Here is a 27,531-nt window from a genome sequence, read left to right on the forward strand (position 1 = left end):
TTAAAAGAAGTTTGCCCCCCTATGCCGTTTTTATGTTATTATTTGTAAAACTTTTAATAATACTTTTAAGATCAAGTCTTAATTTACCCTTATTATCTGTAATATATACTTCCTTCGTCCCACCGTGTAATTAAAAGTGCTCACATTTCCTTTTCTACTTGTCTGATTACAAATATCCATTTTTAAAATTTATTAATTAATTTTCAATTACCCTTAAACACACACAATTAGCATTAACAAACAATATTGATATTAAAAGTGCTACATTTCCTTTTCTATTTGTCTAATTACAATTATCCACTTTTAAAATTTATTAGTTAATTTCCAAGTTTACCCTTAAACACACACAACTAGCATTAATAAACAATATTGATGGATCCAATTTTCAAATGTGTTATTATCATTTGATAAGTAAAAAAGATATTCATTCAACCTATCTTGAAATTTATATTTTCCAAACTATGACACTTTTAATGGGAGGGAGGAAGTGGTATATAGATAATTTATACAATGAAATTCTTGATTATTACATCCTTATTATCTATATATTAATATAGTATAGATAATTTTTACATTTGAAATTCTTATTTATTACATCTTAATAGTTAGCAACAAGATAGCTCACAATATCTTAAGTCTAAATATGACATCCTTAAGTGTTTAATAGTAGCATTATAATCTTAATTGTCCGGGGTTATACCATCTTTTAATACACGTCATGTTTTAAATAACCCATTTTGACAATAAAAGAAATCCTGGATTCATTAACGGGATTCCAAAAATTGGCAGACTAGGCTAGTGTGACGCAATAGTTTTTTACCTCGGTCTCAAAGTTATTTATGTTCCATCTTGGAAAGAAACACTCATACGTTGTAATATGTGCAACAAAGGAGCACCTATTCACCTGCACCAACACTAACTACTGGATGTTCTAACTAGTGATAGTCTCTCCATCCTTACAATTACGAAGTCTTACTTCCAAAATGCTGTACTTCCGTCCCATGATATCACAGCATTGTCTCCGTGGCCCCTTTACAACAAGTCATTATGGTCCCAGACTCCCAGTCCCTCCAAGATAATATTATAGACGGCTTTTTAAAAGGCTCGCCACCCAAGGTTTGCTTGAAAGAAGTTTGTTTTTAATTGAGTTGAGCCAAGCAAGGTAAACTTGGTCGTTAGCTGCTTGCTCGTTTACTACATATATATTCCAAAATTTTAATAGATATAAACTAAATACATGAGCTCAACGGCTTATGAGTGGAGCTGAGCTTGAGCTAGTGCTAAACATTCCAGTTTGTTAATATATAAACGAGCTGAGCCAAGATAGGACGGTTTCTAAATCAAGCCAAGCCAAGACACCTCGGATCACATTGTTTGTAAACAAGCCGGTCCCAGCCCATACACTAGATAAGGATTAATGGTCTGGGACACATAATAAGGATCAACAATGACAAAACCGTACTCCCAACTCATTCTCTTTAAAAACTTCAAATTTTATACATAAAAATTCAACAAGTTTCAGTGTGATCGATGTGTCAACATATCATTGGCCCATCGGTCCCTACCAAAAGTAAAAATAGTGCTTACCTCAATCCAATACTTAGGGTTCATTTTTGATGCCAACACTACAACCTTCTCGATTGTGTGTGGATAATCTCCCTTCTTGCATTTCTTGGCCAATTCGTGTGTTACATACGTGGTCACAGTGTGATCCCCAGCATGAAGTAAGTTGCTGGAAGTTCACACGGGCCGGCGGACAAGGGGCGTGTATTGAACGTGAAAGGCCCATCTTTAAAGCTCTTCCATGTGAGGAATGTTCGCATTGGACTTTGAAGCTCGTGAGCCGTCAACATAGACATATAGATCTGAACGGTGTAACCCCATGAGACGGATACTGACCATTTATGCCACCAAGTTTTGTGGTAGCAAAAAGACTGTTGCATGGCTCGAGGTGGGTCGTGCCGATAGGTCTGGATTAGGGTGTTCAAGGACTCATACCTGGTCTGGTTCGGCAACAGTGGTTTAATATAGTCAAGGTGGTGAAGTGATACCAGTGGTGTCATAGGGTGTGCTGCTAGTAGACCATACGCATCTCCCCTAACATCCATCTGTAACAATCAAAAAGACATTCGTTATTGCACTTACATAAAAGTTGAAAAGGTTGAGGTGAGGAAATGAGAACACGTGTTGGCATGAATATATAGGACCACTTACATATGATCACTTTACTAATCTATGCCTCAAAAAGTTGTTGGCAATACAATTTTTTTAAACCAACCTGGATCTTTGATACGGCCGTTTATTCGAGACAACCGTCCATCTCTCAAGTCCATCTCTCAAGAACACAAAGAAAAAAGGAAAATAGACCAAAAATAATAATTCTTTCATATTTATTGTGAAAACATCGAAACATTAAATAGGAACAAAGTAACACTTCAAATCCAAATCAAACACAACTAAAAATAAACAGATAACAATATTAAATTATTGAACTTATGCGCAAAATTTTAGATAACCACTGTTAATCCGAATATGAGTTTGCATGATCGTATCAGTCTTATTCATGTACCCTTTTATAAAGTTTCGTTTAAAATACATATAATTTTACTAAATTAATAAAAACATAAAATAAATTTTCAAAAAGAAAATTAAGTAATAAACATATTTCAGATTAAAATTTCTAGAAGTTAGGTAAAGCTCCTTTGACAAAACCTATAATTTTTAGATTGACAACACGTAACCATGTGTTAAGGGGACACGTGCCCCGACATCACATTGTGATACTGATACATGATATTTTATGTCTCTTGCCATGCCTTTTACATCGAACCAGCTTGTGTTAGACCAGCCCGTATAAGTTAACTGTTGTGGTGGACTTTAAACAACAAGTTAAAGCACGTCCACTGTCACTGTCACACATAAGAAATGAGGTTTTAACTAACAAACCCATTTAACACCTTTTTATGATTTAAACGTTAAAACCCTACCATTTCCTTGATAAAGGATTTGGACCCATCATCTCTCGTTATTACCTTACGATTTCCTTGTTTACAGCTCGGACGTTAACCTCCGGCGTGGTTTTAGAGCTCCTATACCACGCCAGTTTCACGTTTTTTAAAACCACGCCAGTATCACGTTTGCCGCCCTGCTACAACTAGTAGACTTACATACGAACCATTGTCTTTTCTCAAAATATTATTTACTAGTTAAGTTAACAACTCAACGACTCATATGAACCATTTTCTTTTCTCAAAATATTATTTACTACTGAAGTTAAGAACGCAACTACTCATGTATTTTTCTTACTTATGTTTATATTTTACTTTAACTTTAAAACTGCACAAAAAATTTAAATATTTTATCAAATTATTTATTACTTAAGTTAATATTTAATTAAATTACTTGCAATTCAAACTCCACCCATTGAACACTTTTTAAATGCACGCAATTTTTGTTTCTCAAAAATGAATTAAGATAAAAAAAGAATCTAGAAAACTAACCGGAACGATCACATCACATATAATTACCTGGTGGAACCCACGTTCTTTGGTTAATGAAACGCCAAGTTCGGTGACACAAGCCCACACCCTTTGATCTGAACCGTAGAAATAAGTGTAGCGAGCAAGACACCTGTCGAAGATCCGAGCCAACTCCGCAGCCAACGGATAACTGACCGCAAATCCACCACCGCCAAATGCCATGTCGTACGAGTGCATCACGTCCTGTTCCACACTCTCCGAACCACCACCAACGTAGTACATCAGCCGGTGATCGTACTTCGATAGCACCAACACCAAGTTGTCGGTAAAAAACACCGTATCATCATCCCCCATGACAAACCACCGCACGTCCGGTAACCCGAGTTTGAACGATTCCAACACAATTCTGGCGATTCTAACCGCCGGGCTGGACCCTACGTTTTTCACCCGGGACAGATCTTCCGACACCCTGTACGGAATCGAGCCCGGGTGTGAAAACATGTCACCCGGGTCTTCCTCTAACCAGACGAAGCCCCGGGTAACGTTCGGCTCATACCAAAGTTCTGAGTATCGCCGACGGTCCCGCCACGTGCGAACAGACCCACCTATTCCAAACAGCACGTGTGAGATTTCGGTAGAAGGCTGGGAGGTGGTTTCTCGGTGGTGGAGACAAGCGGGGGCGGTGGACCACCATGACGGCCGGCCGAAAAGGGAGGAAAAAACGACAAAAGGAGATCGAGAAGACTAAGAACACGAGTACGGTTAGTTTTAACGATTTGGTTACGGCTTCACTGTTCTTGTAGTGAAAGAAATTTGTGAGTTCTCGAATATGTATCATAATCTCGTCTGCTTGTGTTTTGGAGGTTTGAAGATGGCGATCGGAAAGCTTGTTTTGGGGGATTTTAAGAACAAAACCACACCGAAAGAAATCAACATCTATACTCTATGAAACTATAAAATAGATCAAAAAGAGTGATGGAGGACACGTGTCTTTGACTACATGGAATTGGAGTAGGTTTTTGGCCGGTAATAACTTTTAAAACCAAAAATTCCTTACACATTTCACCAAAATTTAATGTTAATAAAAAAAATTTCTAATTAGCACATGAGTGTTTTTTAATATCTTTTTAGAATCAAAAATCTTTCGGTAAGGAAATAATATAAATACTGTAATTAAAAAAAGTACAAAAACGGTATAAAGTAAGGGTCAACTTATTTTATAAGGACAAAAATAGAAAGGATGAGAAGGTTTGTAGTAAAAAAAAATCTCAAAAAAGAAAACAAAAAAACACATTACTTAAAATTTAATAAAAAAATGAAAATGTAAAACACAAAAATGTTTTCACCGTCTTTCTCGTTCCCAAAAAATAATATTGAATGAAAAACATCATTGTGCCTTTTTATTTATTATTGTGTTTTGTGCTTATTTTCTTTATTAATTGTGTCTTTTTTCCTTGACATTGTATCTTTTTTTTTTTTCTTGATAGTGTGTTATATTACTTAACATTATGTTATATTTTTGTGATCTATTGTGTCTTTTTTTAGTTATATTGTGTATTTTGTTCATTTTCGTTATTTTGTGTTTGATCTCGGCATTGTGTCTTTTCGTCGGGTTTTTTTTTAAAGGGAATGATAGGGGAAACATTTTAGTTTTTTTTAAATTTTTTCGTTATTTATTTATATTTTTAGTTATGATTTTTTTGAATTTATTTTTTAAAGGGTTTTTTGTGTGGTCACAAATCTTTCTCGCATTTGTCATTTTTGTCTCTCTTTATATTTTAATTTTACCCATAAAGTAATTTTAACGTGGCGTGTTTTTTTCGTCTCTTCTTCAATTTTCTACTATATTTTTCTCCATAACACCATTGCCACACCAGTCTTAACATATTCACCAACATAGTAACAACCCTGAAAGTAGGGTCGAATTTGTTTTTCCAATAAATTGAACTGGAGAGGTTAGAGAATAACCGACAATCCTTGTAGAACAAACATGGAAGCTCACAATATTGGAATGTAGTGGAAGTAATCCAACAACTAAAGAGAAGAGCTAAAGGGCTAGGCCTAATAACTACAGAGACACCGAGAGACCTAACCACAGAGACACCAAGAGACCGAATATAATTGGCCCAACACTTAAGGCCCAACTAGAATAACTGGGCTTGATAAACTAAACTACAAATATAGGTTCGACACGACAGAGATTTAGGTCCAAAACTGTTTAGATGGTCAGACAAGAAGTCCGGCACATTGCAATGACCCGGCTCAAAAGTAAAATGGTTCCGTCGGGATCAGACCCATTTTCATGAGGATTATTAGTTAGTTTAGGATAATTAGCACGATTGGATAGAAAAGCCATATGTACAATTATCTGATTTACCTTACCAAATATTATTTTTACATAACAAGTAATTATATCCGCGCGTTGTAGTGAAGCGGGTTAAATGCATTACATGTTCGAAAAGCTAGCGTGCATAATGGCAAGTACGCAACGGAAAATCGACCAATATCAGTTCGATGTGTTACATTAAAAGTATTGTGGCAAAAGTGTATTAATTACCAAAGTTGAATGGACCAAAAGTAAAGATGTAATAAAAAAAATCATTACCAAATTTGATGAGCCAAAAAGTAAAATAGGTGAAACAAATGTTGAGGGGTCAAAAAGTATATATGTGAAACTTGTATGGCAATTCAAAAGCTATCGTGGGTTGCGATTAGCATGCGGCGGTAAATCGGTCAGGTGTTGGTTCGATTCATAAGGGCAAAAGTTACGTGGCAAAAGTTTCATCACCAAAGTTTAGTAGCCAACAAACTATATATGCGAAACATGGAAAACAAAGTTGATAGGCAAAAAACATATAGATGTGAAACTTAAATTTGAAGGGCAAACCATATATATGTGAAACTTAAAATTAAGGACTAAAAATGTATATTTGACAAACTAAAGTGGCAAAACTCTTAGAAATCAATATGGTTATGTAAACATAGGATGATAATAAAACAATGTTGAAAGTGAATTTGTTGTAACTACCTATATTATATATGTGAAACTTAAAATTAAGGACTAAAAAATGTATTTTTGACAAACTAAAGTTGCAAAACTCTTAGAAATCAATATGGTTATGTAAACATAGAATGATAATAAAACAATGTTGAAAGTAAATTTGATGTAACTACCTATATTGAAAGAAGTGATACTATACATACATATAAAAATTTAATTGGTTTATCTCATAAATAGGAAAACTAGTGAGATAACAACCATTTAGTTTTTAATATTTATATAATACGTGAATATAAAAGCATACAAACAAACCATCTATAATATATATAAAAGAAATCCCTAAAATCCTATGTGTCGCGATGTGGTCGCTCCCCCTTTTATGGAAGCCACCAGATTTTTTGATTTTTAAATGGAGGTCTCTCATTGATTTAACCGAAATTAATTGGTATGGGTCTTACCAAAACCAGATAGCTCTTAAATGGTTATAACATCTCATTAAATTAAAAATTAATCTTACCAATTATTTGATATGGAAATCCTATAAAATAGGGATATACTAAAATTTAATAGCCAATTTAAAAAGAAAAAGATATTATTTATAATTAATAAAAAATTTATATTAAAAAACATAAGCGGATCATAGGTCACCAAATCCAGATAGCTTTTAAACGGGTTATAACATATCATTTATTTATGAAACCCTAAGTATATTATTAACTTTCTTACGATAAAGAAAATTAAAATCCAAAAAATAAATATAAAAAACGAAAAATATAAAACAGCCATTCTCTCAAGCCATCAAATTGCTTTATTTGTAAATGAATGCTTCTCACGAATTTGACCCGAATTCACGGGTAAATGTCTCACCAAACCCAGATAGCTCTTAAAAAGGTTATAACATTTCATTATATTAAAAAATAATCTCATCAAATATTTGATATGAAAATCCTATAAAATAGGAATATACTAAAAATTAATATCCTATTTTATTTAAAAAAAAGATATTATTTATAATTAACAAAAAATTTTATAATAAAGAAAATAAACGAGTAATGGGTATCACCAAACTCAGATAGCTTTTAAACCGGATTATAACACATCATTTATTTGTGAAACTATTTCATCATCAAACCTCAAGTATATTAATTATTAACTTTCTTACAATAAATAAAATTAAAATTCAAATATACATATATAAATATTAAAGACGAATAATGTAAAAAACCCCCGTAATACGGGGGATAAAATCTAGTTATATTATATTTGGAGTAAATACAAAACACACAAACAAGAGTTCATAAAAGTACATAAACAAAAATATATGTGACATTTGAGCCAAAACAAGGTACACCTCCGTACGTATTTATCGATTAAGCAAATAAACGCTTTTTGCGTAACAAACGAACGATTAACCGAACGGGTCGGGTTATGACCCAGATATCCCGGGGGGCCATCTATAAGTGATGTACGTTTAATATAAGCTAAAATATTAGTAATACGGTCTTAGTTCGATAGCAAACAAGTTAAACGAAAACATGCTCGTTTAACTACCCGCTATAGATTTAAATGCGAAAGATAGTTACGAACCAAGCATTGTATCATCCGTTAAGCAGAAAAAGACTTACCAAACACTTAATTGAAAAGTTTTAAGTGATCCGTGAAAATATTTTTGATTTTTACAAACATATATAGTATGTTTTTATAAATTTACACAAAACTAGCCGAAAAACACTCGTTTTCGCACTGTTTAACGTACCCGATAAGTTTTTCGCGCCAAAACCCGAACCCGAAATAAATATGGGGTCGGGATTTCATGTAAAGGCACGAGAAACGAGACAAATGAACAGGAGGGGGGGCCCAAGGACCCCACCTTTGGGGCGGCCGCATTAGAGGAACTCCCCCCCCCCCCAAGGTTTCCTTTAATTATATAATAAGTATAAGATATTTTCAACATCACTTTCATAAAAAAATCTGGACACCAGCCCTGATCTTCATAAAACCCAGCAAGAACAAGGTAAAAAACTTCATTTTTGGCTAATTTTTAACTCGTTAAAGCTCGCTTAATCACTTGTAAACATAGTTTGATTACTAAAAACCATTCCTAACCATGTAAAAACCCTAAAAATGGTCCATAGACATTTTTTGATCATACACATGGTAAGGAACCTGGTTTGATAGATTTTTTTTGCCGTAAACACGGATTAGAGGGTTGAAACGGCATTTTTACGGTTCAAAAGTTCGTTTTTGTGCACTAGCCGAAATCCTAATTCAAGGGTTGTTATGTTGATGAAAAATTTTTTGGTTTGTGATATAGGACTTGTATCTAGCTTGAATAGAAGCATAAGAGCTTGAAAAGTTGATTAGAAAGGCGGAAACGAATCAAAACCGCTAAGGTAATGCCGAAACACTCGTTTACGGCTGCTTAGGTTAAGGTTGTGATGTGAATATTGTCAAATCTTGAAATTTTTTAGCGATATCAGGGACCATGTCATTGAGTCCCTGTTCAAATTTGGTAATTTTTCGACCATCCGAGAATATTTGGCGAATTTATTACCGAATTGGAACGTTTAATGGGGAAAAATACTTAAAATGCTTCAAAATTTATGAAATTTTTCAGGGAACTCATATTTAATGTATTTTGATCACATATGAATTTTGGGATCATTTGGAGAAGTCTAAGGGTGTTTTGTGCATATGCGTTCGTGTGAATTTTTATAGCCGAATTTGGGCCGAAAAGAATATTGCACGAGCTTTTTACATTCTAGAATTGATACAGGTTGTTTTGAGACATAATTTGAGTATTTAGGAATTTTTGTGGAATTTTTGGAAATTTTTTGGGATAAACGGACGATTTTTAGGCGAAATATAGCTGATAAAATAAATTTTTATAAATTAATAAATCAGTAAATAATTCCAAAAATATTTTTATAAAAATCTACATATTTTAATTGATAAGTGTCTAAATTTTCATAACTTAATGATTAACGGTTAATTAATTATGCTAATTTAAAAATTAAAGAAATTCAATTTTTAATAAAAACCGGCAAGTTCGCGATTAACGAACCTGCGAGAATATCAAAACACCAAGAGTGATCAAAAATCATATTTTTGGATTAATTAATTAAAAACGAACCTTTTTATGAGAAACCTGGATAATCTAGATAGATTGTGCACGTTTCTTCTCAAAACAAACTGAATAAACGGAAACGGGCCCCGTAGCTAATCCGGGACCACAATATGTGATATTTCTTTATAACTTAATCATTTTATTAACCAACACATTTAGCCAAGCTTATTTCTCCATAACTGTTTTCTGAACGCGTAAACGAACAACTTGGCCCAGCTGGGAAAACGAGAATCTAAGCCAAGTTCGGTTTTGAGTATTAGACATTGAACAACATCACAATCTAAGCCTATTGCCACTTTCTGGGCGTTCCAACTATACCCAGATTAGTTATACAGCCCAGTTTAGTATTGAGATTATAATAATATTAAAATATTAATATTATTATAATATTGATTATCGGAAACCGTGATTACGAGTTACACAAACCTCGAACCGACTTGCTACTGATTATCTACTAAACAGTGAGTTTCATGACCCCACTCTTTAAACAGTTTTACGAACTTTTGGGGTGAAAAGCATGTTTGATTATGTATACATATCTGAAATTTGTAATGATGTGAATTATCTAAGTGCTAACACACGAAAGTCCCCACGATCACAGTGATTAACTTCGAGTCGGTGGCTTGTGAATAGTACTATTGGTTTGACAAACCCAAACGGAATCGGCCTGGTTTCCGTGTCACATAGCACCGTTTGCACATGACCATATTTATATATACAGGCTATGTAGTGTTAGACATAGCTACCGGGGCATGTTGTGGGCGGAAGGGGAGCCACAGTGGTTGATTGAGCGTGGGAAATGGATGCACGCAGCACATACAGTCAAGGCTTCACTGTAGCTTAGCATAATTACATCGTTTACATACATACATACTTGTATCATGATTACAAGTGTTAACTTGTGAATATTCATAACTGTTTTCTTGAAACTCGTGAAACTCACCAACTCCAGTAGTTGACCCATTTTAAACTGCTTTTCAGGATTACCAAAGTTGGAATAAAGTGATGTTGTGCTATCTATTGTGGAACATACTCGATGCTATGTGAATAGATGCAAGGTTATTAGTACGAATATAATAGTTTAACGAACGTAGTTTGTTGTAACACGTAGTTTGAACACAAAGATTTATCAATGTCATATAACGTAAATTAGTTTGTAATGTTTCTTTATAAACAATGTTGTTGATACCAGAGGTGTCTGTTACATTCCCGTTTTACGCTTCCGCATTGTGCTAGTCGGGGTGTGACAATATACCACCATTCCATACTTAGAATTTACATAAACCGAATTATATAAACATACCCATATGTTTATATTACACAAGTACTAGTGGAGATCATATATAGAATGGTTATATATATAAGGAAAAATTAAAATGCAAATGAAGAGAAAAATGAGAAGTATGAGAAGTATCTGTGGTCAAATACACATACACATACACACACACACTAGGTTTTAGCCCCCGTGTTACAGGGTTTTATTTAGGTTTTGTTTGTAATCGTTTTATTTTTATATTTTTTAATAATTTGTTTTATTTTTTAACGTAATTCTGTTTTAATTTAATACGTATATAGTAGTTTGTTACGTTAATTATATTTATTTAACGTTAGGGCTCATTCAATTGAGATGTGTAGGCTTCTTAGATTTTTAACTAACCAACATAATCGAACATGAATATGCTGATTTTTTTTTTAAAATGAACAAACATGAACACAAATATTTGTCTTATGAAAAAGGTGTCACACCCCAAAAAAGTTAATTTAACAGCGGAAGACTTAGTCAACTAATTTGGACGTGACAGATGTCGTTTAGCCATCAGTATTTAAGCACAACATATTCACATACAAGTTGGACTTTTATTCATTATTGAATGTCATAAAGATACACATGCCATAGTACACGTTTTGTTTAAAATAGATGTCCAACATTCGAGTATTACACTTGTTTTTACCACATCATCTCCACAAAGCATTCATTTTTCATTTCCCTGAAAAACACATATAAAATTTTTTTCAATACAAAGGTTGGTGAGTTCTCAATTTAAAAACCATGATGTAATAGCTTTCGACTTTTACATTAATTATATCTTCATTTTAATCAATGAGAATATCATTATTAACTTTAGATCTTGCACTTTATTTCATATTTATTTTATTGAAACAAAGTTTTTCTTTGTTTAATTATTTCCATAAATACCACTTCGTCCATATGGCCTGAAGTCAACTTTTGTTTTAATTGAAAAAGCGTATGAATATAACATTTTAAATCCAAAGTGTGATAGTTATATTCACACATAATCCTCTTTGAATTTTTACGAAGGTAACCTTCAAACACCTTTAAACAAAGCTTTCTTAAAGTGTATAATATTAACATTTTATTTCTTTAAACAAACCGTATTAGTCATAAGCTAGCTAAGAATGTGACACACGTATGACTATTAAATCAATAACCCGAAGAATACAATACTTAAAATATTTGCCCCGAACATTTAATTAGAGTGGCTGGTCGACAGGCAAGGCGTCACCTTGATAGTCTATCAATATTTCTGTGCCCTATACCAAGGTGAACAGTTAGAACGACCGAGCAGTTGTTTCCTCACATTCGCGTTCATACTATATTTAGGCTGCTGTTTCCTTACCTAAGTATTTCACGACAGTCTAATTTAACTCATCCCATTTAATACGTTTGTAAAAATAAAATGCAATCCATGAAACGTGTTCTTCCCCCCAAAACATTTATAATTAATTAAAACATTTAAAAGGTGGGGATTGTGAGAACTCACCTTTGTCTCAGCACAATTAACACATATGAGGTGATACATAACCAGTTGATGCAAGATCTTAACAACGACCATCCATTGATAAATGGCTTCTTAAGTTTAATACCAAATATATTAACACATAAACACATATACAAGTAGGAACGCATCCTAACTTAACTTGTTTATCCTCACGTGTCTTATTTATCACAATTATAATAATTAAATTACGAACTTATATCGTTTTAGATAATCATAACTGAATCAAATGTTTCAAAATATTGTATAATTATAAACAACTTAGCTTCAAACAATCGTTGTATAACTAATACATTTCTCAAAACTAAACATGGACGTTATTTAATAAAAAGTATATATTTATTGTAAAATATAATAACCTTTAATTAACCGGTTATCTGAATAAAATATTTTGTTCAAATATCGTATATATATTTTTATATCATAAATTTACATGAAATCGTCCATGTCTCGATTGTACCCTTTTTAACACTCAATATTAACTAAAGGTTTTCTAAATAATTATAACAACATTTTCATTGTCCAAGTTATTGCCGATAACAATATTTATACTAATCTCTCGTTATATAACTTTTTCAACACTAAAAGATATAAAATATATACCTCCTCACCTAAGGTTCGCGTATAGAAATCTCCTCAAAACCCGCATGCAATGTGATCCGGATATACCAACATCGTTTTTGCTTCACGATCGTTTCTCCAGTCTCATATAGTCCGTACGACAACTCAAAACCTACATGCAACTAGTTTTAAGAAACTAATTTCGTTATGAAATCTGGCCAGTAACTTACGAATCTTATAACTCACAATCCAGACATATGATCATCGATTACTTTTGTGGAATCAAATATCTATGTGTTAGGAAGGCTCACCAAAAATTTCAGCTTGATTCGACTGTCGGATCTCCGGGAATCTGCATTTCTTTAGATCTGTGTTTTGAAAATCCGCTTAGCGAACTGAACCCGAAAACGAGTCTAGAAACCCAACTTAAACTACTCTGATTCTCATCTCCACTATTCAAAATGATTATCTATGGGTTATGAACCCTCTGTAAAAAATCAAGATTATCGGACCGTTAGATTTTCAGTTATGGAACGATCATTACAGACATGCAAAATTTATACTATCTTTCTAGATTTTAAAACATCTTTTAAAAAACTTAAGCTCAAAATTAGGACGATCAGAGCTTACCATTGCGTTCGGGACATCGAAAAATGGTTCTGGGTAGAAGACGGGCTCCAGCTGCCACCAGACCGCTGTCTTCCGCTAACCACCTTGCCGGAATCCTCTAACCTCTCTCTACTCTCTCTCTCTCTCTAAGTTTTTCAGCTGCTATAATATTATGAGAGAAAATGAGTGTGGTTGGTCTTTCATACATATGGTTTTTAATGCGTTTTGCGATCGCGTTTTGGTCTCTCTCTCCAATGAATCCACTACTTCAAGTGACGTTATATTTTCCGAATATATTTCGTCAAAATATTTTTTTCGTTCGCAAGATAAATTTGTCTCGTTAGCTTATTATCTTTGCTAATAAATTATTGTTGATCTTTATCCGTTGTTGGTTCCGTGTTATTCCGAACTTAATAAAACTAGTGTAGTTGTTTTTCCCAAAAACAACTCATCCAAACTTATGATGTCTATTCTATTTATTTTATCCAAACAATAAATCTCAAATATGGAGATAGTATTAAATTTTACAAGCTCATCGGTATATGTGCTTTAACAACCACGTTTGAAAATACTAATTTGCATTTTCCCGCTTCGTGATAACTCAAACTTAAGTCACGTTTTGGACTTCGTTCTCGGTTTTCAATCCTCTACACTATTCAGTTGGATCCACCTATGAATAGTTTCTCAAATGTCGAGTTGAATATTCACACGTTTAACCAAAAACGTTCGTTTCTTCTAATTTATCACCAAAATTTCTTTATTTAGTCTGACTTCTCACATGCTTTCCATTAAATATATTACCTTCATTCTTAGAATAAAACAATATTTTAACTTTCGGTCTTAATTTCTCACTTAACCCGGTCTAAACATGTCTTAATTTTGATTATGAAAAATAATAATTTACCGGGTGTCACATTCTTCCCGCCTTATTTGAATCTCGTCCTCGATATTCAACAGAGCGTGGGGGGTCTAACATTCTAATGTTTTGCTTTACTTTCTAGATTTCCGATAGCTTACCTTTATATAGATTTTTAGATTCTTTATCGTCACCGGGTGAGCGTTTCTGATCTGAATAAAATCTTTAGTCGGTATTAACAACAACATATTTCCTTGATCGCAAGGTAATCTTCCTTGAGATGATAGCGTTAGCTACTTATCATGGTATGAGCTTTTCTGTCAAGATCCTTAATTAACTTTAGATCTTAAGTCAAGTAATTATCTTTATGAGTGCAACTGTGCTGTGCAACATAATCTACTTCATTATGTAAGCACACACCAAACTTTGATAAGTCTACCAAAGTAAACTACTAGATGCTGCCTCTAATTTAAACACTGGTTCTCTGAGGTTAATCTTGTCTCTATCATGAGGAGGAATTTATCTTGTCGATACCTACATTCATATTTGCCATCCTTCTAAGCCAGTCTTCTCAGAACAATTTTAGCTGGTCTTTAGATGAACTACTATGATTATATGCGTTTCGCATCTTGAAAAGAGTTCCATGCAAACGTGTTCTCTTTATTGCTTCTTTCTATGATGAGTCATAAAGAATATTCTCCTAAGATCAGATTTTAGAGTCTAAGGGGCCTATTACTATAAGCATAAGCATTCATTCAGTATAACATAATTACTAAATATCATCACCCAGAATGTCACAGCCCCTGATCCCTATACCCCGGGAGGGGAGCCGTGAACGTTGAGTGGTGGTATCGATGTTTATTAAAATAATTTGCAGCGGAATATTTCATCAGAACCGTAGTTAGAAAAATTAATCAGAGTTATAAAAACACCATAATTCTTATTTCATAAACTGGGATAAAACCCATTTTTATACATACATAAGTTTTATAGGGATAAACCCTAATTTACAAAACACGTTTCTCTATTCTGGTGACAAGCCACTTATTTAAGCAGGAAACCCGCAGGCATCATTCCTTTGTCTCTAACAAGTCACCTGAAACATGTTTAAAAATATTTGATCAGCAGGAAATATTGGTGAGTAAATTCATTCATAAATGACACATTTTACAGTTACAGCATTAAGATGTTTTTACATCTGCCTACTTACAAATTACCGAAAGGTACTTGTCACTCGATCGTATCTGTGACTGTGGTCATATTACTTATTGGCTAACACTTGTCCAATAAGTAACGTGTAATAGCCCAGTAGGCAAGCCTTGTATACAACACCCCACAATACTAGTAGTAACCATCCCGTAAGTCTACAGAGACTTAATCACTGTAATGTAGTTTAAATCCTTTGAAAATATTTAAACTATCGGTCATGAGTTTAATGGATTTAGAAAAGCATCATGACAGCATTGGAAAATCAGTTGTCTCACGCAAATGTGAGTTGTGCAAAAACTCGAATGTCACACCTTGCAAGTTTATATTTAACAAGCCTTCTGATGTTAAGCACCTAGATTAAGCACAATGTAGTATAACTATATTAGTATAAACCCATAATTATAACGATAATCACGAGACATGAAACTTTACACGATGGCACTATGTTATACCTTGGTTAGGTAAAGCTTTTGGATTCGTGTTATAAAAGTTCCTTTCGATCGGAGAGGTACCGTTATAATTACTTGGTATAATACTAGCCTTATAGAAGAAAATTTTAGAGAGAGATTAAGAGTTTTTGAACGATTTATGCAGTCCAGGATTCCTCCCTATTTATACTCGGATTTGAGCATCTTTGCGTATCACGAAGCATCTTCGCGTATCGTGAAGTTGCAGTAGGGTTGTTGAGTCAGCCCTAGCTATACCACGTGGCTCGACAAGCATCTTTGTGTATCGCGAAGGAATCTTCGCGTATCGCGAAGTTGCAGTAGGTTTATCGAGTCAGCCCTAGCTATACCACGTGGCTCGACACGTTGCATACTTATTCGCGTATCGCGAAGTTGCATGCTCTTTCGCGTATCGCGGCGATGCAAGCGTGCGAAGTGGAAAGTGCGCCATCAAAGCGCCACATTGCGCCCATCGCACTTCGCCCGAGCCCGTGCGCGTGCGCGTCAGGTGCTTCGCACCCTTTGCTAGGACTAGGGAGAGTGGTTGTTCACATAAGAACATTATCATGTGAACTCTCTTCCTTATAAAGAGCTTACAAGTTTTCTAATCTAGCAATGTGGGACAAGAGTTAGAAATTCTATTTATACCATGGTGGAAGCCTTCCATTTTCTTTCCTCCATCAATGTGGAATGGAATTTTTCCTTTATATTTTCCATTCTTCCTTTTACTTCTTCTCTTTTCTTCCTCATTTCTTCATTTCTTTCTTTGATTATTTTAGTCTTTAGTATGGTTTATTATAGTCTCCCCTCCTTATTTTAAATCTTGTCCTCGAGATCTATTGAAATAGGTGTGGGTACTTCCGCTTCATTTCTGATTCTAATTCCCAAGTATATTCTAGTCCACGTTTTGAATCCCATTTTACTTTGACTAGAACTATTCTTTTATGCTTGAGATTCTTGATCTTCCTATCTTTAATTTGTAATACTTTCTCGACGAATTTCAATTTTTCGTTTACTTTTATATCTTGAAGGGGTATTTTTAATGATTCTTCAGCTAGACATTTCCTTAGGTTGCTTACATGAAATACATCATGTATACCGGCCATATCTTCTGGTAACTCCAGCTGGTAGGCTACTGATCCAATTCTTTTAATAATTTGGAATGGTCCAACAAACCTTGGACTTAACTTTCCTTTCTTACCAAATCGGACTATTCCTTTCCATGGAGATACCTTTAGTAACACTTTATCTCCAACTTGAAATTCTAATGGTTTGCGTCGATGATCTGCATAACTCTTCTGACGATCTCGTGCGGTCTTTAATCTTTCCTTGACTTGAATTATCTTGTCAGTAGTTTGTTGTATGATTTCAGGACCTGATAATTGTTTTCCTCCTATTTCTGCCCAACACATTGGTGTTCTGCACTTTCGTCCATAAAGTGCTTCAAATGGGACAGCATTAATACTTGTATGATAACTGTTGTTGTAAGAGAATTCTATCAGTGGTAAATGGTCGTCCCAATTTCCACCAAAATCTATCACACAAGCTCTTAGCATGTCTTCCAACGTTTGTATGGTCCTTTCACTTTGACCGTCAGTCTGTGGATGGTATACTGTGCTCAAGTTTAACCTCGTTCCCATGGCTATTTGAAAACTTTTCCAAAAATGAGAAGTAAAACGGCTATCTCGATTAGATACTGTAAGACCCCGAAAGCCGGGAATCCTACAGTTGGTAATCACATCCACAATTTCACAAAAATTTAAAACCAAACGATTCGTTTTTATTTAAAACAAGTTCAGAGTAAATAACAGCGGAAAAAGTGTAATTATTTAAAGAAAATCCCAAACATGGGTACAAGTGTCCAAAAATCAAATATAAATATAATATCCGTTTTATTGGAAATCCTCGACCAGAAATGCCTTCAACCTCCCGAGTAGCATCCAGCACGTCCAAGCGGTAGCATCCACTTCTTAACCTGAAAGTCAATCTAATATACACACAAAGTCAGCTTGAGCTGAGTGAGTTCAAGTTTTCATAAACGACATTCATTAAAAATTTAAATTCCATGAGTATGGAATGTAGGGGAAAATCATGAGTCCATAAAATCATAAATAGCTTTTCTTAACCAAATCATAAGTAAATAAAACATTAAACCTCTTTTCACGCAGCACGGGCCTCCTCACCCCGGGTCTTCCCCGAGTAATATATTTGACCCAGCCGCGGTTTAACAAAACCTTTAAAATCATGCAACACGAGCCTCCTCACCCCGAGTCATCCCCAAGTAATATATTTGACTCGGTCATAGTTTAATAAAACAAAATCACTCAACACGAGTCTCCTCACCCTGGGTCATACCCAAGTAATATATTTGACTCGGTCGTGGTTTAACATACCAAACACGTGATACGGGCCTCCTCACCCCGGGTCTTCCCCGAGTAATATATTTGACCGGACCACGGTTTACAGAACGGCGGGCCTCCTAACCCCGGGTCTTCCCCGAGTAATATATTTGACCCAGCCGCGTCATAAACATGCAACACGGGCCTCCTCACCCCGGGTCTTCCCCGAGTAATATATTTGACCCGGTCACAGTTTACCAACACATACACATTTACATACACACATACAAACATCTAATTCAAATATCCAACCAACATTATCATCACATACAATCCATAAATAATGGATAATCTAGGCATTCAATACTAAGCCTAATAGCAAACTCGAGCTTAGAGCACAAGTAATATGTATAACCTTAAGGAATATATGACCATAAACGGGTCTAAAATATCCTAAGACATAGAACACAATCCACTCATAGTTTTATAAATGCACAAATACAACTAAGGCTATGTACTACCATCCAATTAGTTGTAACAAGTAAAATCGGGTAAAATCGTATTACGGTGTGTATGCTAGCCCAAAACGTAAAATGTAATATCCAACTTTTTGTTATATAATAAATGACGGAAAGTTTTGTTATTAACTGTGTGTCGTTAAGTTAGTCGTGTGTTAAATGTTTGGATAAGGATTTGAAATGGGAATGGAGAGTGGGTGGTGGGACCCATAACCCACTATATAAACCCAACCCACGCACCATTTCACCATTTTTGTCTCCCTCCCCACACACTAAAAACACACACTTCTTCTCTCAAACACCCGGATCCAAATCCGAGCAAAAGAAAGGTGAATCTTGTGTTCAACTTCATCGAGCAACAAGAAACGTTTGGAAGATCCTGCGTGTCGTCCCGATCTGAACTCAAACCCGAAGCAAAAGGTAGGTTTCGGTTTAACTGGTTAAGTTCTATGGTTAGAATCGGCATGCAAACAGATATAATGATTAATCGGGTTGTGAAATGTAAGAAAAATACAAACTTGGTAAGTTATTACCTCTCGGGTGCACGTTGTGATAAAAGGTGGTGTTTGGACTTTGAGAGATGGGTTCAGAATCAGGTGCATGGGGTCAGAATGTGTCGAAAGTTGGGAAAGAGTAAAAATCAGGTCCTGAGGAAGAGCCACGAAGTAAAATGGCTTTAAAATGGTAAAAACTAAGAAAGGAAGGCATTTCGCTTCGCTCAGCCATGCTAAGAGAAACGCTCCCATGCGAAGTGAAGCGCTCCCATGCGAAGCGAAACGAAACCTCCCATGCGATATTGTTTAAGCAGATAGGTTGAGGCAGTTGGCTTGAGGAAGGACACATGGCACGAGCTAAAGAGACTGGCATCTATGAAGAAGTGTCAAGACTATTTTATGTTATGTTATGAAAAGACAATTTGTATGTTAAGACAAAAATGAATGTTTGTAATGTGATGTTTGAAGTTTTAAATTATTCCGCGAAAGTTTAAATTAACTCTGATTTTAGAACTGTGTTTATGAGTAAATCCAACACCATAGTAGGGTTACCGGGAACGGGGCCTTACATAAAAAGAGTAAAAAGGGCATCATGAACTCACCTGAAACGAGCCACACAAACACCAAAGAGTTTGAGAACTTCAAAGCCAATCCACAGTTTACAAGTCTGTCGGATTGCACACAAAGATTACTAACTAAACCTACCGACTCGTTTATCCTACGAGACGTTCTAACATGATTTGATTGACCTAAAGCCTTGACATTACCAAATTCAATTACATCATCCCCCGAGGCCATGTATTTACCAAAACCACCCTTAGTTAATCCCGGGGACAAAGGGTTCCCAATTTACCCCCGAAAGTTGTTGACTTTATCGAATACGCGCGTTAACGGGTTGTTTATGCACTTAGATACCGACTCAGCCCCGTGTGGACCAAATTTAGTAAAATCACAGCCAACAAGTCCACACGACACTACACGAGTTGGATGGGTCGGTAATTCGCAAGCACGATGCACAAATTACTAATAAACGCGAATTTGCGCCGCACCGACCCGTTTGAGTAACCGACAACCAATTCAGCCCCAATAACATAAAAATATAGTTTTTCACAGCCAACAAATCCTACCGAGGCTACAACACCCGAATTGGTTGTTAATTCCCTCAAACAACGCGCTAGACGTAACAATTGACAAACTAGACAACCGAAACCTAGTTTTCACGTCATCAACAGTTGACCAATCTAACGATTGCCAAAACTCATGATACTAAAGTATATTACACTAGACATACCTAAGAAGATGACGGAGCACGAACTTCAATTATAACAGCCCCGAAAGATGCGAGCAAGGGCAGCCACCGGTTAAGCCTAAAACGAACTTATCGATCAATAACGAATATAACATGCAGGTTGTAGCATGAAAAGATGTATTTTATTACATAGGAAAACCACGGAATTAAATTATTAAATTTTTACCAGAGTTGTATAAATATCTTAAGTTTATAAAAATATTTTTATTATATTTTTCTAGTGGACACAAAAATCATAAAAATTCCTCCAACACAGAAAGGTATGTGCAGCTATTTCAGCGCGCAACAAAATGGTTTTATTTTTATAAAATTCATTACCCAGCCAAATTAAACGATTCCAATTGTTTTTGGTTCCTAACTCAAAATATTAACTTCTAGAAGTGAAACCAACCAATTTAGAGTTGTCGAAAAAGGGTTATGATGTCAGGAAGACAGACCAGAATCCGTCATCCCGCATCAGCTTTGACACTCGATCTTATAAAATCATAAAAAGTATTCAAATCTCGTCCAAAAAATACGTATTATACCTTTCTGGAAACTAGACTCAAAGTAGAACATAATAGAAACAAGAATCAATCAAAAACAATATATTTTCATTGAGTTACAGACCAAGCAATAAACGAGTACGAATCTGTCAGAAATTGTTATAATCAAAACTCAACCCTAACGTGTTCAACAAAGGGTTTAATGGTGAAAAAGAGTTATACTAAGATAGAACCGACCTGGAATTGAAGATTGGATGGCCGGAAACGGGCTGGTCTTGCACGGAAATCGAGAAGAGAGGGGGAGGAGGGGCGCCGATCGGTGATGGGTTAGGGGTTTAGGGTTTTATTATTTTTTTTGTATAATAATATAATAATAATACATCCTAGCCCCTCCACTTTACTAAAGATCGAATTTGTAAGAAAAGTTAAGTGAGAAATGTTTATGAGGGTTGCAAGGAGCTCCCGGGAGAATGCCGGGTCAAGCCCGAAAGGTGTACATAACACTACAAGATTAAACCTTTTGTCGGAAATTAACGGGCGTTACAGATACGATGGATAATGGAATTCCATGTAATGAGACAACCTTGTCTACATATAGTTTAGCTAATTGTTCCATTTTAAAAGTTTCCTTCATTGGTATGAAATGAGCTGATTTTGTTAATCTATCCACAATCACCCAGATTGTGTCATTACCTCTTCTCGTTGTAGGTAATTTGGTAACAAAATCCATTGTTATTAATTCCCATTTCCATTCTGCCATTTCTAATTGTTGAAGTAATCCTGATGGTTTTTGATATTCAGCTTTAACTTGCGAACAAGTTATACATTTCGAAATATAATTAGCTACGTCCTTTTTCATTCCTATCCACCAATAGGTTTTCTTTAAATCTTGATACATTTTATCTTTTCCGGGATGCATCGTATACTTGGATTTATGAGCTTCTTCGAGAATCCTTTCTCATAAATTTCCAATGATTGGTATCCAAATTCTAATCCCCATTCGGAGGATCTCATCATTTCCTTTGGTCAATTGTTCAATTGTACCATTTCTTTTTTCATCAGCAATGTTATTTCCTTCCATTGCTTGTTTTTGAGCATTTTTCACTTCATCAATTAAATTGATTTGAAGTTCTAATCTTAGAGCTCGTACTCTTTTAGGTTTCTCATGCTCTTTTTTGCTTAATGCATCAGCTACTACATTCTCCTTTTCTTCATGATATTGGATTTCACAATCATAGTCGCTAAGAATTTCCATCCAACGTCTTTGCCTCATATTGAGCTCCTTTTGCCCAAATATATACTTTAAACTTTTATGATCTGTGAATACAGTCAACTTGCTACCATACAAATAATGTCTCCAGATTTTTAGGGCAAAAATTATTGCTCCCAATTCTAAATCATGTGTTGTGTAATTCTCTTCATGCTTCTTCAATTGTCTGGATGCATAAGCAATAACTTTTTCACGTTGCATTAATACACATCCTAATCCTGACTTGGAAGCATCACAACAAACTATGAAATCTTCAGTTCCTTCTGGTAATGCAAGTATTGGGGCATTTGTTAACTTTTTTTTTAAAGTTTCAAAAGCTTCTTCTTGCTTATCTCCCCATTCGAACTTAACATTTTTACATGTTAACTTTATTAACGGAACTGCTATTCGGGAAAAGTTTTGAATGAAGAGTCTATAATATCCTGCTAATCCTAAGAAACTTCAAATTTCTGTAGGAGTTTAAGGAATTTCCCATTTAATGATCGCTTCTATTTTGGCAGGGTCAACATGAATACCTTCCTGATTAATCAAGTGACCTAGAAATTGCACTTCTTGTAACCAAAACTCACACTTTGGGTATTTAGCATAAAGCTTCTCTTTTCTCAATAGTGTTAAAAGTGTATGAAGATGTTTGACATGATCATCACTAGTTTTGGAATAAATAAGTATATCGTCTATAAAAACGATCACAAATTTATCCAAATACGGTTTACATACCCGATTCATCATATCCATGAATGCAGCTGGTGCATTGGTTAAACCAAACGGCATAACTATAAACTCGTAGTGACCATATCTGGTTCTAAAAGTAGTTTTAGGAACGTCTTCTTCCTGCACCTTTAATTGATGGTATCCTGAGCGTAAGTCGATCTTTGAAAAATATCGAGCTCCTTGAAGTTGATCAAATAGATCATCAATTCTCGGTAAGGGATACCGATTCCTAATTGTGACCTTATTTAATTCTCTATAATCGATACACATACGCATCGACTCATCTTTCTTTTTAACAAACAGCACTGGTGCTCCCCAGGGTGATGAGCTTGGTTGTATAAAACCATTTTCTAGCAAATCGTCTAATTGCTTTTTCAATTCTAACATTTCTGTTGGCGCTAAGCGATACGGTGCTTTAACAATTGGTGATGTTCCTGGGATCACATGAATTCTGAATTCTACTTCACGATCAGGCGGTTGTCCCGGTAAATCTTCTGGAAAAGCATCAGAATATTCTGATACTATCGGAATTTCTTTTAGCTCCCTTCCTTTGGCGCTAATGATGACAGAAATCATATATACTATACCCTGCTTTCTTAAGAAATTTGCCGCTTTCATTATCTATATAAACTTCTTAGGTCTAAGAACTTTGTCTCCTTGAATTGTAATAATCTCTCTTGTTGGCGTACGAATCTAAACAGAATTTTATAACATAGGATTCGAGCATGATTGGCTGCTAACCAGTCCATTCCTAATATAACATCGAATCCGACCAAATTCAATGGAAGCAAATTTGATTTGAACTTGTGACCTAATAAATTTATATTTTCTCCTTGAAGTACTTCATGAATATAAGTAGGATTTCCGTCGAATGTTTCTACTATGCAAACTTGTTTAAGTTTGGTTAATGGTTGGTTTAAGACTTGACAAAAATTCTTGTTTATGAAACTTTGATTTGCTCCGGAATCAAATAGTACTTTAGTGTAAACGTCATTAATAAGAAACGTACCCGCAATGACGTCTGGAATCATTGCTGCCTCTTGTGCAGTAAGCTGAAAAGCTCTTGCGTTCCTCTTAGGTCCATCCGAATTCTTAGCTTTATTGTCAGACACCTTTATCAACTTGGGACATTCAGGACGGATGTGGCCAGGTTCTCCACGATTATAGCAAACACGGGATTCTTTTCTTCTACACTCTTCATCCGTATGACCAGCTATCTTGCAGTAGTTGCAAAATTTAGTATTTTTAAAAGCACATCTTCCTGAATGTCTCTTTCTGCAGATTTTACAAAAAGGCTGAGCATAGGATTGCCCTGTCCCTCTCTTTCGGAATTCTTGAGAAATTTTCTGGGCTAATTCCTTCTTTTTGTTTTCTTCCTGTGTTCGGATTAATCCGTCTGTCATGGTATTGGCTAGTTCAACTACTTCCTCAATAGTCTGAGGTCTAGCCGATTTTACCAGATCACGGATTTCACTTACTAATCCTCAAATATAACGAGAAATTAGTACTGTTTCTGGCGAAGCCAGAGCCGGTACCATTCTTGCATATTCAAAGAATTTTGTCGTATACTCACGACATTTCACACCTTCCATCTTGTGATTCAAGAACATAGTAGCAATCTTTTCTCTTTCATGTGGAGGACAAAATTTTCTTTCTACTATTTCTTTGAATTCACCCCAGGTCAAAATGTCAACTATGTTGCTTCCTTTTGCCTGAAGGACTGTATTCCACCATTCTAATGCTTCATTAATAAAGAGATTAGAAGCATACAATATCTTATCTTCTTCAGCACATTTACTAGTTCTTATAACAACTTCTGTCTTTTCTAACCAGCGTAGTGCTAAAATAGCTCCTTCATTTCCAGAAAAGTCGATTGGCTTACAGGCCAAGAAATCCTTGTACGTACAACCATTAGTTTTTAACTTTTTAGGTTGTTTATTTTTATTTCCTCCATTCACACTATTACTAGCTTCAGTATCAGATTTTCGTTTATTGCTCTCGGTTTTATCTCTAATGACAGTTACTGGTTGTCTAATGGCCGCAACAATTTGTGGGATTGCTTCAGCAATTCTCTGAGCTATCATATTGTCAATAGCATTCATATTTAGAGCACTTTCTTGATTGGAATTTTCAAGATTATTTTCACGGTTGTTAACAGAAACTTCATTTGACATCTGAATTTCAAACAAGAAGGAATATTAATATCATAATTAAATAATAAAATAAGCAAGGTATTATCCACATATAAGCACAAAACATGTTAACACATAGGCACAGAATATGTCAAAATCGTCGAGCTTTGCGACATTTATATTTGTACATATGTGTCACTATATTCTATATCTAATCTATATATATGCATCACTATATTTTATACATACACTCCATTTTTTTTATACAAAGAGGAAATTACGGTAATAAACACACACACATATATATATTATATTAGTTATATTATATATAGGGTTCTCTATCGTAAAATCGCCAGATCATGCTATCCCTGATGTTTCTCAGTCGGTTGGCGGTTTCATTAAGTTCTTCCCCGTATTGACGGAGTTGTGTGGTTAGCTCCGGTGTTATCATGGGAAAGTTGGCAGTTTCCGGCTGGAATGGTGCGTACGGGTTTGTGGTCATTGTGTGGAATTGCCAATCGTTTGTCCACCATTCTTCAAACTGAGATTGGTTTATGAGGTCATCAGGGGGAAGCAGGTTTTCTTGGTTTTGGTTTGGGTTGGTCGAGGTTCCTGCTTCCATGTTGTTAACTATTAGTTGGAAGAACTCACACTAATCTAGGCATTGGCCTAGCCTTTCTTCCATGGGAAGTTTAGCGATGGGTTGTTTTGTAGGGGGTTGTGGTTCAGTTGATGGTTGAATTTGTGGTTGTGGTTTTGGTACTGGAATCATAACTTTTCTTTGTTGTTTTCTCATTCCTTTTCTCCGGTCCATATATCGTTTTCTTCTTTTTGGTTGATTTGAGGTTGAAGTCGAGGACTGGGCAGTGAATACCATTGGTTCATTTGGTTTTTCTTCGGTTGTTGGGTTTACTGTCTCCATCTCCTCCGTACTGACCGATATGTTCTCAAAAGCCTCTATAAGCTCACTCATGCTGTTTAATCAAAAAAAAAAAATAAAACAACGACTTCCAAAAGAAAATCATATTATTTATATTTATGTATAGTTAAAATTTCATCCATAAAAGTTAACACATAGGTTAATACATTTATTTCCTAACACTTAATTAGGTATTGTTAAAATACCTACATTGCTTAAACCAATGGCTCTGATACCACTTCAGCTGTCACAGCCCCCAATCCCTATACCCCGGGAGGGGAACCGTGAATGTTGAGTGTTGGTATCGATGTTTATTAAAATAATTTACAGCAGGAATATTTCATCAGAATCGTAGTTAGGAAAATTAATCAGAGTTATAAAAACACCATAAATATTATTTCATAAACTGGGATAAAACCCATTTTTATACAAACATAAGTTTTATAGGGATAAACCCTAATTTACAAAACACGTTTATTCTGGTGACAAGCCACTTATTTAAGCTGGAAGTCTGCAGGCATCATTCCTTTGTCTCTAACAAGTCACCTGAAACATGTTTAAAAATATTTGATCAGCAGGATATACTGGTGAGTACATTCATTTATAAATGACACATTTTACAGTTACAACATTTAGATGTTTTACATCTGCCTGCTTACAAATTACCGAAAGGTACTTGTCACTCGACCGTATCTGTGACTGTGGTCATATTACTTATTGGCTAACACTTGTCCAATAAGTAACGTGTAACAAACCAGTAGGCAAGCCTTGTATACAACATCCCACAATACCAGTAGTAACCATCCCGTAAGTCTACAGAGACTTAATCACTATAATGTAGTTTAAATCCTTTGAAAATATTTAAACTATCTGTCATGAGTTTAACGGAATTAGAAAAGCATCATGACAGCATTGGAAAATCAGTTGTCTCACGCAAATGTGAGTTGTGCAAAAAATCGAATGTTTCACCTTGCAAGTTTATATCGCGAAGGAGCATGCAACTTCGCGATACGCGAAGGATTCCTTCGCGATACGCGAAGAAGTATGCAACGTGTCGAGCCACGTGGCATAGCTAGGGCTGACTTGATAAACCTACTGCAACTTCGCCCCATTTTTATACAAACATAAATTTTATAGGGATAAACCCTAATTTACAAAACACATTTCTTTATTATGGTGACAAGCCACTTATTTAAGCTGGAAGCCCGCAGGCATCATTCCTTTGTCTCTAACAAGTCACCTGAAACATGTTTAAAAATATTTGATCA

The 27,531-nt window shown here is 35.1% G+C and overlaps 1 protein-coding gene across 1 annotated transcript; it reads right to left on the reverse strand.

Moving 5' to 3' along the window:
- Positions 1 to 1,715: 1,715 nt before the first annotated feature.
- On the reverse strand, positions 1,716 to 26,317 carry LOC143633939 (uncharacterized; the record flags this gene model as incomplete). Its single annotated transcript, XM_077102147.1, has 4 exons — positions 26,219 to 26,317; positions 25,171 to 25,284; positions 3,528 to 4,223; positions 1,716 to 2,108 (listed from the first exon to the last, which is right to left on the reverse strand). Coding segments are annotated over exons 1-4 (1,302 nt in total), but the record flags the coding sequence as incomplete, so codon positions are not given.
- Positions 26,318 to 27,531: the final 1,214 nt, after the last annotated feature.

This window comes from Bidens hawaiensis, unplaced genomic scaffold (assembly GCF_021521415.1).
Source record: "Bidens hawaiensis isolate Kalapana, Puna unplaced genomic scaffold, B.hawaiensis_p1.1 tig00006950_1, whole genome shotgun sequence".
In the NCBI taxonomy this organism is placed as follows: domain Eukaryota; kingdom Viridiplantae; phylum Streptophyta; class Magnoliopsida; order Asterales; family Asteraceae; genus Bidens; species Bidens hawaiensis.